This window comes from Lepidochelys kempii, chromosome 7 (assembly GCF_965140265.1).
Source record: "Lepidochelys kempii isolate rLepKem1 chromosome 7, rLepKem1.hap2, whole genome shotgun sequence".
NCBI classification, from domain to species: domain Eukaryota; kingdom Metazoa; phylum Chordata; order Testudines; family Cheloniidae; genus Lepidochelys; species Lepidochelys kempii.
Genome location: NC_133262.1, coordinates 72,301,312 through 72,314,139, shown reverse-complemented (window position 1 = coordinate 72,314,139; position 12,828 = coordinate 72,301,312). Strand labels below are relative to the sequence as shown.

Sequence of the window (12,828 nt, the reverse complement as noted above, 5' to 3'; positions counted from 1 at the left end):
GGTAACTTGGAGGAAATAAGAAATCTGCTCTTTTAGGGAGAGAATCCCTTTGAATGGTTGCCCACTCTCCTTCTCAGTAACTCCTAGTGAGCTAGCCACAAAAGCTCTGTAACCAGATCTTTATAAAATCTACATGTACCTCTTTCCTGTGTTCTGAAGTTGGAGTTAGCTGTAGGATCACTGTAGGCATCTTTTAAATAATTTTTAAAAGTGACATAGCATTCTGGCCTGTGCTATTTGAAATAGTTATTTCCTTTTAGAATGCACTGACACTCTGTGTATTGTTCATGTATGTTTACAGTATTTCTGTTAACAAATATATGTTACCATGATACTGATGTGTTTGCCATAGCTGTAAATGTTCTCTTTCTTTCACTTTAAGTGGACATAAAGGCATTTCTTCTTGTTCCTGTTCTGTTTCTATACATTTAGTTCCATGCAATTCTAACCTTTCTATGACACACTGCTGTTGGTTCATGCCTAGTGGGTGATTTTCTGTGTGGATGTTTATACAGAGCACAGTCCTGCTGACAAATACCCTAACGAATTCAGCTTTGTTTGAGTAAAGACTGTAAGATCATGCCCAAGATGGATCCTCAGGACTTTTTTCAAAAAAAAAAAAAAAAGACTCCAGCATGAAATCTGTTAGGGACAGGATGGCTTGGGGAGGCATTGGTAATGGGATGGGAATCCTTTCACCTCTAGGTCACTGGCTAACATACAGCCTGGTTGGTTGTGATTGAAAGTCTTTGCTACCTGATAGCTCCTTGGTGGCTCATGTGCAACTAGCTAATGGATTCTATACAGGTCCTGTTGGACATGGGGTCTGAAACCTTCCCCCCTCCCAGCCGGTAACTGGCAGTCTTGTTAGCAGTTTCAGCAAAGAAATTAAACATAGGCAATGAGTGGAGTCTGGTTTGAGGATTATCACTGGAGCACTGTGTGTGTGTGTGTGTGTGGTTGGTAGGTAGGTAGGTAGGTTGGTAGTGGGCGGGGTTTGGGAAGCTTGCGTTTTTGCTGTCTCCTTTGTAGATACACTTCTTTTTCCAGTGCAGTGAATTCAGCAATTTTATTGAATACTACATTCATTTGTAAACAATTTAAAATGTTTCTAAAATAGGAGGAGGTTGCTGTGTGTGTGTGTGTGTGTGTGTGTGTGTGTGTGTGTAAGAATTATGATTTACAGCACATGAATAGATGGAAACAGGAGTGGCACTAACAACATTAGACTCACAATGTGCCAGAACTGTGTGGCTTTGCGGTTCTCATCCACTAATGAGCAGACAAATTTGCACCACAAAACTGAGGCCAGTTTGCAAGAGAAGTTACACAGGACACAGATATGCTAGCTGCTCCATCTTAGTGTTCCTTTTGTGCGTAGGGAAGATATTGATAGTTTTGTTAGGGGCTCGCTCTACCTGTACAATAGGGAGGAGTTGAGCAGTACACATTACTTTTCCCTTGTTCTTTTAGCAACAGTTTCTAAGGCTATGTCTACACTATGCACTTTTTAGGGACACAAGCGTGCTGCTAAAAGGCACGCAGTGTAGCCGCTCTTTCTTGGCAGGAGAAAGCTCTCCTGCTGACGGACTTCCACCCCAATGAACGGCAGTAGCTTTGTTGGCAGGAAAGCTCTCCTGCTGACAAAGTGCTGTTCAGACTGGCGCTTTTTGTCCGCAAAACTTTTGTTGTTCGGCGGGGGGGGTGTGTTTTTTCACACCCCTGAACGACAAAAGTTTTGTCATTTAGGTTCCAGTGTAGACAAAGCCATCACTGTGGTGTTCTCTGGGATTCCTGAATGTGACTTCAGTGCAGTAACAAACAGAAGGTGGTGTGTAAGGGAGTGAGCCCTGGTTTGTAAGTAGAACTAACGTATGAGTTGAAAGGTTAAATGCAGTTATCTTTAGGATGAGATACCTTATGGTTTTCTCTGGTACAAAACCACTTCTTAATCATAAATATTTGTCACCCTTACAAACAATGACACCCAGAATCAGCAATAAATAAAACCACACACCATATTCTTTTGCTGATTGCAATTACCTCTCTCCAGCCTTATTAATAAGGGAGAAGAGTGGGAGTCGGGAGACAATGGGTTCTGTTCCATTCCCTACCACAGACTTACTCTGTGACCTGTGTTCCTGTTTCCCCGTTGTAAAATGGGGGCCAATTATCATAGAGTTCCTCTCTGTGGTGGGCTAATCATAGAATATCAGGGTTGGAAGGGACCTCAGGAGGTCATCTAGTCTAACCCCCTGCTCAAAGCAGGACCAATCCCCAATTTTTGCCCCAGATCCCTAAATGGCCCCCTCAAGGATTGAGCTCACAACCCTGGGTTTAGCAGGTCAGTGCTCAAACTACTGAGCTATCCCTCCCCCCCCATGCTTACCCACTTCAGTAAAGAGCCTTGAGATTTAGTGAAAAGCACTGTCTGAGTGATCAATATTTTAACTATAGCATAACACAAAATTCCTATAAGAAGATTTTATGGAGTAATTGGCTTAGCTATGCCAGTTAAACTTTACTCAACCTAACATGGGTTACCACTGATTCTGCAGGGAATTGGCCAAAGTACATATACCCATCTAGAGCATCCTGTCTTATGTCAAACTGGTGTGCTAGTGGGCTTCTCCTCTACACACACACACTCACACACACACACACACACAGAGCTTAGGGTAGGACTGTAACCTAGTGCTCAAGACATAAATAATGGGAGGATCCAGCTTCTGGCTTAGCAGGTGATCCATGGCCTCAAGCATGGGCGACCTGCTGGCTTGTGAATGTGTGCTGCTCATTTTTAAAGGATCACAGATTTGCACCATACCACCTAACCTCATCTTGCACCATTCTGTGATGGATCGGCAGGATGGCTGATTGCCCCAGGCACTCGGTCTCTTGCACAACCACGTTGACTATTTAACCTTTAATTAGTGGTAGTGACATTGGAGTTCTATGTAACCCATCTCCATCTGATCTGAGACTAACCTATATAAGATACTCAAGATAACAGCTCCTGTATTCAGGGGCACCACCATGTTACCCTCTTCAAAGCTCTCCCTCTTCTCTGATTGTCATTGTTACAGCATTTCTTCTCTGGCTGAGAGGGTGGGTTCAGCAGCCTGTATCAATGCTGCTCCATGATGATTAGGCTGACAAGAAGCACTTGTGCAGTGAGTGATCTAAAAAGACATCTAAATTGTTGTTGGTTTTGTTTTAAATGATGTGATTACCAGGGCCCAGAGCATTCTTCAGCCAGGCCGGAGAGGTTTCTGCAGATGAGCAATGACGATTCCGATGCTTATCCAGTAAGTAGATTCGTCAACAGCAATGTCCTTTTTCCTGCTTCAGGCTTTTCAGAGACTTATTTTAAACCAGGTGTTGTTGGGTTTATTACCTGAGAAATCAATTTATTGCCGCCAAACACCATTTGTCTTCCCCCAACAGCTTGAATATTTTCCTGCAGGGTTGGAAGTCACCTTTTAAGACCGCTAGTTGGTGTATTTTAATGTTTAGCTCAAATATTTGCTGTGACTTTCAGCTCATTTCGATAATAAAAGTGACTAGTCTAGTCTGCATTTCATTTGAAAGCTCAGGTCAGATGTAATTTGTCTCTGGTAGTATTGTCTCTTTATGGGTGTTCCTAGGGGACAGTAACTCTTCCAGTTTATATAGCTGGATGTACCACAAGCCGATGTCTGTAACACATTTCTAAGGAAGATCAGATAGGACTAAAACCCAGTGTTCTTGTAACACAGCAAACCGTCCAGCGGGGAACTTCAGAATGCAGATTCAGTGTAAAAATCTCTGCACCGAGTGTGTGTGATGTTATGTTTAGGTGATCTGTTCCCAGTGTTTTTAATTCTATAGATTTATTTTATTACTATATTTGAATCATCTAAGTGCTTTAAAGGTTGATCAAAATATTTTTTTCAGCTAAACTATAATTCTAAAGATCAACTAGATATTCCCCTTCTCCAAGGTGAATTATTAAACATAGACTTAAGATTCAGTCAGTTTAAAAAAAAAAATAGGCTAAGGTAGTGTTGGATTCTAGATAAAGTTGGCCTGTAGCTGTATTCCAGTTTTTATGGTTTTACAGCCTCATTGTCTTTATTTTTTTTTAATGGTTATTGTCTCTGCTTGTGTGTGTGAAAGACCCACCCGAACAGGGGAAATTGACTGGTTATGTATTTAGCACTGCCAAATGTATTTAATAAGCAAACAGAAAATTATTATTATTTATAATCCTGGAGTGCCCAAAAGCCACAGTTATAGACCAGGACGTGCTAGGTGCTGTACAAACAGAGTAAATGACCAGCTCCTCCCCAGAGAGCTTATTGTCTAAATCAAAGCATAACAGGTGGATGACAGAAAATACAAGCAGGGAGTGTTAGGATGAGTTAACAATAATTACTCCCAAAAAACATGTGTTAAAAGAATATTATTAAGATTGCAGAGTCAGGCACTCAGAAGTTAGGAAATGCCAGAATGTGCATTATGATAGTCTTTTCAGCCTTCCAATTCCCCATCCAAAGTCAGGGTCATCCCCACTTTCCCCTTGTTTTCCTCACCAGTTCCCGGTTAGTTGCCTTTCCTAAGGTGTTGCAGCCTCTCCACCTGGCTTCTAGCCTCCTGGCCCAAGCAGGTCCTTGCTTCCCATCTGTTCTAGTTCAGTCCCAGCATCCTCCCCAGCGAGTCCCAATCTCCTTGCTCAATTAATCCCAGCCTCCCTTTCTGTTCTAGCTCCCAGTCCCAGTCTTTATCAACCAGTCTGAGTGTCTTCTCCCCACTACCATGCCCCTCAACCCCCCCCCCCCCCCGAATCCTGGTCTCAGCAGGCTCCTTGTTCCTGTCGAGTCTTTTCCATCCCCCACAGTATGGCTCTTATCCCTCTCGGCATTGAAGTCAGTTTCCTCCTTGCTATCTCAGCTGAACCGTGGGAGGTTGGGGAGGCGTGTGCCTCGTGCACAGTTGTCGGAGATTTTCCCCTCAGCAGTACCCAGGGGGGCAGCATGACTCCTACAGGTGCCTCATGTCACTGCACATGGGCACAAAGGGCTGCGCTGCCTCTGACCCCTCAGTTCTTTCCTACCACCAGTGATGGTTGTTACTGGAGCTGCATTCTTCATATCTGCAAGTCTTCCCTCTTTTAGAATATAATAGTACCTACAGTGTTGGTTTTTAGTCTAGTGAAGTGTATTTGTACACAGTTACTTATAAAACTAAGCTTAGAACAGTATTTCTCTAGAGTGGGACTCCCAGTTCCTGGTGAGGTACTGAGCTCGATACCAGACTCGGGTCTCATTATCCTGGCTTCAAGGTCTGCCACTTATGTAACCTATCTATGTCAGCAAGCAACCCCCACCCCAGCTGCCTTAAGTATCTTGGAGAGGTGCATGGGAGTGACAAATGTCACATTTATAGGGGGTTCAAATGCTGATCTTAAAAAACAGGGCTACCAGACTGTAGTACCTGCTTATGGAGTCTGCGTTTTGGCTGCTGTTGGAACCTTTCCACTGGGAACAGCGGAAAAATCTTTGCACTGAGAGTATGCAATGTTATGTCTAGGTGATCAGTTCTCAGTGTTTTTTAATCCTATAAATTTATTTTATTACTATATTTGAATAATCTAAGTGCTTTGTATGCATACCTAGCACATCCAAGTTACCTAGCACATCCAAGACGCAGATCTTAATAGCCAGTACCTAAGCAGAGACCATGCAAATCTCCTAAAGACTCAGTACAAGGTCCTTCAAAGTCTGTGATGAAGGCACTGAGCAGAGGCAAGGACTTGGAGGTGTGCTCAGAGAAAACACACACCCCCGCCCCTCCACGCTCAGTCCATAAACCATGAGGGATTGCTGACTCCGGAGCACTGGAAGGATCCATTGAGACCACTCCCTGAAGGACTGGACACCTTTTGGTACTGCAGACTCAGGAGCCCTTTCTGGTGCTGTCTATGGCTGAGGCTTTTGAGGCAGCCAGAGGGTTGCTTTGCCTGTCAATGCTGGCTTTCCATGCTGTTCAGGAGTCTCCCCAATAGCAGGATTGGAAGTGCTCACTCCCACAGTCCCAGCCCCAGAGCACAGTTCATGTCTTCTACAGTTGTGGCACCTTTTCTGTAGGATTCCATCCAGCGATGATCTCGCTGGTACCCCATGTCCAGACCCAGAGCTGGTCTCCCTGGTGCCAATAGGGTCAGCCCACCGTGGTCTGAAGAAGAGAACTCTGAGATGGCAACATTTAGTGATTCAACCTGAGCATGCCCAGCAGCCCCAGTGGGGTGCCTGCCCACCATGGTATGGGCCAATTGCCTTCACATAGCTGGGTCCCACCTCCATAGCAGTGGCCCTTTTGGATCCCTTGGGGTTTCCCTCCACATTGGAGAGCCTCTCCTCTGCCTTCCTGCCCTTCTACATTGGCTAGGTGCTGGGAGCATCTGCAGCAAGGTCACCATTTTCCCTCTTCCAGTACTGATACCGTGCAGTGGGAAAGTGCACTCAGGACTCTCCTGTGGAGGAATTGGAGGAGGGACCTCCTCCACAACTCTTAGCTGCTGCTGCTTTGTCACTTGATGAGGCAGTCGTGACTGAGACTACTTCTCCCCTGCCCTCCATGATTTGAGTCTTGTTGAGGAGGCTTGTTGCAGCTCTGGATGTCCAACCAGAAGAGGATCTGGAAAGATCTTGCAGGCTCATGGACGTTTTAGCCCCTGCAGTCCCCATTACAAGTAACTCTCCCTTTTAATGAGGCTATCCTGGAACCAGTCAAGGTTTTATGGCAGAATATGCCATCTTTTCTGCCTTCTGCTGCTAAAAGGGTGGAGAAAAGATATGTTCCTATAACCACCCTCCTCAAGGCTCCCTCATAGTCACTGTGACTTATGAAAAAGAGAGTTGGGGACCCTTTCTCTGAAAGGGAAAGAAGCAAAAAAGCTAGGTCTGTTCAGCAGGGAACTTTATTCCACAGGAGGTTTACAGCTTAATGTTGCAAACCAGCAACACTGGGTCGCTACAATTTCAGCTGGTGGGATAATGTCCTGAAGTTCAAAGACAAGCTTCCTGAAAGCAGAAGTTCACTGTTACAGTGGAGGAGGACAAATTAGTTGCCAGAACAGCATTGCAAGCATGTCTGGATGCAACAAACCACATGGATTGAGCTATGCCTTCCTCCATCACTATGCATTGTGCATCTGGCTGCAGTCATCAGGTCTTCCCATGGAGGTGCAACAAACCATTCAAGACCTCCCATATGAAGGCCCCTTTCTGTTTTCTGATAAGACAGATGAGGGGCTTCGTAGCCTTAAGGACTGAAGAGTGACCCTTAAGTCTCTGAAGATTTATACACCAATAGCAAAAAGAAAGCTGTTACACTGACAGCAGTCTCAGAGGTTTCAGCTCTTCCTGCCATGTGCCCAGGACACAGAAAAAAGTGGAACAGAAGTTACCACATGTCCTCCTCCTCCCACCTCTTCTGCAGCTGACAGTTCTAGGCAAACTGGGTCCTCTAAGCATTCGTTTTGACCTGTTGGTGGAGAGCAGTCTACTACCTACCAGAGTGCCATCTTTCCCCACCCCAATTTTTGCCAACTACTTATCCCATTGTGAGCTTTAGTAACCGAGCCTCCCTATGCAATTTTCTTTAGGGATAAGGTTTTCCTCTGACTTCACCGTAAATTCCTGTCTAAAGTGGCTTCTGATTTTCCTATTAACCAAATAGTTTATTTACACTCTTTCTTTCCAAAGCCCTATTTGAGTAAAGGGGAAGAAAACTCCATACTCTAGATATTAGAAGAGCTTTGGCTTTTTACCTGGATAGGACTAGACCATTCAGATCTTCGTCATGGTTTCAGACAGAACGAAGGACCACCCACTATCCACCCAGAGGATCTCTGCCTGGATTTCCAGCTGTATTAGTGTGCTATTGACTGATGGATATCGACTCTCCACATCAAGTGGCGGCTCACTCAATCAGATTGCAGGCAGCTTCTGTAGCCTTTCTGGCTTGTGTACCAATGCTGGGCATTTGTAGGGTGGCAACCTGGTCACTGCTCCATACGTTTGCCTCTCACTGTGCCATCTCTCATCAATCTAGAGATGATGCCAGATTTGGAGAGGTGGTCCTACAATCCCTGTTCAAGTAGACTCCGAGCCCACATAGAGCTCAAATGGCTTGTGAGTACCGACAGTGGAATGGACATGTGCTATCACATGAAGAAGAAAAAATGGTTACCAGCCTTTCTGTAACTATTGTTCTTTGGAAACGTGTTACATATGGGCATTCCATTACCCACCCTCCTTCCTGATAGGAAGGAACTGAGGGGGGTCAGGGCAGCAAAGTCCTTGATACCTCTGTGCAGTGGTGCAGGGCACCATAGGGTGCTGACAGTGCTCCAGCAGATACTGTTGAGAGGAAAATCTCCAACAACTGTGCATGAGGCGCGCACATACCTGCAGTGGAATAGACATGTGCAATGCATTTTGAAGAACAGCAGTTACAGAAAGGTAGGTAACTTTTTTTCCAGTGCTCAGCCCCACTCGTGCTGGGAGCAGCAGTTATAGGGAAAGTCTGGCTTTGCCATTGTGGCCCTAGGGTAGAGCATGCTCAGTCACTATGTGGGGATGGTGCATATGCAGTCTGGTCAGATAAGGAGCTGTGAGGGAATGGAGCACACTCAGTGAGGATGGAATCGTCTGACATTCTGGCTGCTAAATTCTAAGACAAGCATGTATAAACTGTTATTTTTTTTCAAAAGCTTGTATCTTGACATATTTGGCAGATTTTTACAGGACTAGCATCCCTTAAACAAAGGCCACTCTCCTACCAAATATGAAGTCCCCGCCCCACAGCATACGGGCATTTGAGCTGTTCAAAGGAAAGGTTGTCAGCATTTTTAGCATGGGGAAAACATTTTCCCCTAGTTTCTTTCTCAGGAATGGCTCAACCGTTACGGCTGAACTTAAAATACATAAATAACTCAATCAGTCTGAGGAAGACGCCCAGCACGGAAACATTTAGCACAAACTGCTAAAGTTTGGCAAAATTCTAAACAACTGAAACTAGGGTCTTATAAAAAGTTATGGGAAACCTTAATAATAGATGGCACTTTCAGCTGCACCTATAATAATAAGATGTTTTTGTATGGGTTAGCTGTGTGCACAATTGGTAGATGTAATAAGCTGACTAGTAACAATCTTCATGATCACAGTTCATCTCCTGCCTACACGTTGTTTGCAGATATCTGTTGGCATCATGGTAGACTCGAGTGTATAAAAACCTACCTCTTTCTGTTAGAATAATCATATGCATTATTTGTAACAATAATAGGTACAACATTTTCAGATCCAAGTGTGATTTTGTTTTCCTACTTGACTTTCTCTTTAAAGATACATTTTGAGGTGAAGTAAAGCTTGGGAGAAAGTTTGACTTGAGAAAGAGATGAGATTGAGTTGCTGGGGCACTTATCTCTATACAACAAAACATTGACAAAAGACATGTACTGATGAGGTTCAGGAAAGGGAACTATAGGGAGCAGGAAATGGGAGCATGCTGGTTTTCTTGCCTTTAGGGTTGTGTGTACATAGTGATTATGATCCAAAACCTGCTGAGCTCTTGATCAAATAAGTGTGGGAGACAAACCTTGAAGTTCAAGAATGGAGCATCTGCAGTTTTACTCACTGGTAGTGGTAAGTGCATCCAAGGTTACTTATAGTTCCTTTCTTGTGCACCAAAATGCATAACATATTGGAGCCTAAAAAAGTTAATGGGGGGGCAGAGTTGGGAGGAAGAGAAAGGAGTTGGGAGGAAGAGAAAGGAGGCAGATTTTCTGATGCCTTTAATGTCTTTATTAGGAGTTCAGTGCAGACTTTGAAGTTTCCCAGCTCTATGAATGCAACTGGATTGTGGTGAATTGTTCAACTCCAGCCAATTACTTTCATGTCCTCAGAAGACAGATCTTGCTGCCATTCAGAAAACCAGTAACTACTTAATTGATATTGTTGTCTAATTATAATACTAAACCACTTGCATGCATTGTTTTGTTTGTATATAACATCTGACAGAATGGAAGATGTATGCATTTTAGTATTTCTCCATGAAACTCAAGTTGGAGACTGAGGACCTGATTAATGAAATCTCAGCTTTGCTTTCTAGAATTGTACGGCCTGGGTTTCAGCCTAGCTTCCTTTTGTCCAAGCAGATACCCACCTACATGCTTTTTTTTTAAGCACTAATGCCTGGGTGTTGCTCAAATGGGTTTTATAAATTCTGTCACCTGCGGACATAGGTACAAGTGCTTGAAAAGTGCATGTGTGTGTTTGTGCACAAAAGGAGGACACCTTCTGCAAAACAGGCTCTTCTTAGCCTTATCTACAATGATTTTTGTCACTCTTGCAGACACTTAGAGCAAACGTGCTGCTCTGATGTAAATCATGACTTGCTCTGGTGCAGGTTAGTCCACATTTCAATTGGGGTAAACTGTATACTATGTCACAATTCATATCTTTGCATTGCATCTGCATTAGGGATTTGCTTTGGTATAGCTATACTGGTCACTAAAACCACAATGTAGACAAGGCATTAAAGATGAAGTCGAACCTGATCTCTGTATAATTAAGTTGTGGTGCCCTTTTGGTCCAGTTGACAAAGGGCTTGTCTCTAAGCATTCATTCAGTTTGAGATTCTCATCCTCTCTATCTCAGGTTTAAGGCCAAGTTAGCACACCTCTAATTACTTCTCCACTGTGGGAAGATTTGTGCTAAGAATGAGACCCTTTCCAAGGGCAATTGCCTTGAGTTACATCAGATTCTAGTGTGACTTAAGCTTTGTTCGATGCCATCCCATTAACACTGAATAGCACAAGTGTTTTTAAGGAACCTCAGTGCAAGTTTCTGAAGCAATTTGGATTCTATACAATTTGAAGCCTAAAATTCACTAGTTGGATGTTTATCATTAAACAAAAGCGCAAGAGGTTTTTCTGATGGTTCTCTACCTTAGTCCAGCTCAAAAATTTATAATTCACACTAATTTTTTGTGTCCTCAGAGGGCAATAGTTATGTAGGCTGGGACTTTCAAAGGACCCTATGGAGTTAGGGAAATTCAGTTGGAGTTGGGTGCCTAGTTGCTCTGGGACTTTTTGAAAATCCCAGCCTTAGAGATTCCTAGCGCCTAATCAGTGTCAAAGAATATGGATTTTTTCCATTGTTTAGTTTATTCCCAAACCCAGTCCATTAAGAATCTGTGATAGAGTACCACATGCAGTATCCATTTGTGTGTCAAGAAGAATAATGTGTATGTACAGCAGGCAGTGGATCAAGCAGCAGCTTCTGAGAGTTATAACAATCTGTATTTTACAGCTTATTATCTTTACACCCAAGTCGCTGCTGAGACATCCTGAAGCTAAATCCAGTTTTGACGAAATGGTATCTGGTAAGTCAAGTTACAAATGTTGTGAACTCACAAGCATCTGTATGCAGTCAGCGTGCCAAACTATGTATTCAGAATGCTGAGTATCCAGTCCAGAGAGAGAGCTGACTTCACCTTGAGGAGCTCGCATGCATCTCTCATTGACTGATTTCCCTAGGAGTTGCCGTGTGCCAGGGTGGGAGAGATCTGGCCTGGATTTTGAAATGTAATTCCTATGTCAAAATAATCTGTATCCAAATAAGGATAGTTCTTAGACTTCAGTTTCAGTATATAGTGGCATATCTCATGGCCAGTTGCTCTCTTAATGGGAGGGTTGGATGCGGGGTGGCATTCATCTCTCTGCAGGGATCTTCCCATCCTCCTAGGTTTGTAGGGATCCATCTTCATCATTTGTCTTCATTTAAAAAATGTTCTTTGTACTGCTTTTGACAACTCCATGGTTTTAAATCATTCCCCCTTGCTTCCCTTTCCAGGAGTGGTTCTGGTTCCACTGACTTGTCACTTCCTTCCACTCCCAGTTCTGGGCCTGCCTTATCCCACTGCTAACCTAAAGCAAGATCCTAGCCAGTAAAAGTGAGGCTTTAAGTCAGTGATTGGCAGTCTGAAGCTTTGCTCTTTGTGCTGGACAGCACCAGGAGGCAGTGGCGGCAAGCCCACCATCTCCATGCAACCAGGAAAAAAGGAAAGGGGGTGTGAATTTGCCACCCAATGTGGCACATGCAGGGAGAGGCGCAGAATAGCTGAGTGATCAGAAAGCGTAAACAAACAAGCAGGGCCCTCTGCCTAAAGCTGAGTCGTTGGACACACTGGTAGTATTCTAGCATTGTGTTTAAAGGAAAAATTATTGGTCAGATTTTCATCTCCTTAGACCTTAGGTTTGTAACCTTTGTGTCATTTGCACCATCCTCCACAGTAATTAATGAAGCAATTGTTGCCATTAAGTATTTGCTTGGTTTCAACTTTGTTCCATTCTCCTCTTCTTGAGGAGATTGTCACTAGGAAAAGACAGTGTGTCCTTTGTATGAATGCAGTGCCGATCATCAAAGGGATTTTCCTGGATTTGATTGTGTTGTAGCCCATAGAATTAGTCAGTCTGGAAACCTCACACTAATGAAATTCGGGATTCATTAATAATTTTGGTCTGGTTCCCTTATATGCTGTCCACTCTTAATTTATTTCCTGGGTTCCCCATCGATTTTACATTAGCCCACAATAGTGGCCAAAGCCGGTAATTGCTAATTCAGATGTACTTGTTTTACTGCTGTAGATGACTTTCTTTTATATCTGTGAAGGCTGAGGAGTCTAACTCCAGCTGACCCAATAAAGCACTGATTCTGAGTAGTCTTTAATGATGAACTCTGGTTCTCAGTCAGACTGGATAATTCTGACATAAATCAGTTT

At 43.6% G+C, this 12,828-nt stretch overlaps 1 protein-coding gene across 4 annotated transcripts in view; it reads left to right on the top strand.

Moving 5' to 3' along the window:
- OGDHL (oxoglutarate dehydrogenase L) overlaps positions 1-12,828 on the top strand; it is a 109,577-nt gene that overhangs the window by 92,350 nt on the left and 4,399 nt on the right. For all 4 annotated transcript variants that reach the window (XM_073353298.1, XM_073353299.1, XM_073353297.1 and 1 more), the window contains 3 exons: positions 3,237-3,308; positions 9,855-9,980; positions 11,358-11,430. In XM_073353298.1, the coding sequence (XP_073209399.1) occupies positions 3,237-3,308; positions 9,855-9,980; positions 11,358-11,430 (271 nt within the window). The remainder of the gene's footprint in view (positions 1-3,236; positions 3,309-9,854; positions 9,981-11,357; positions 11,431-12,828) is intronic.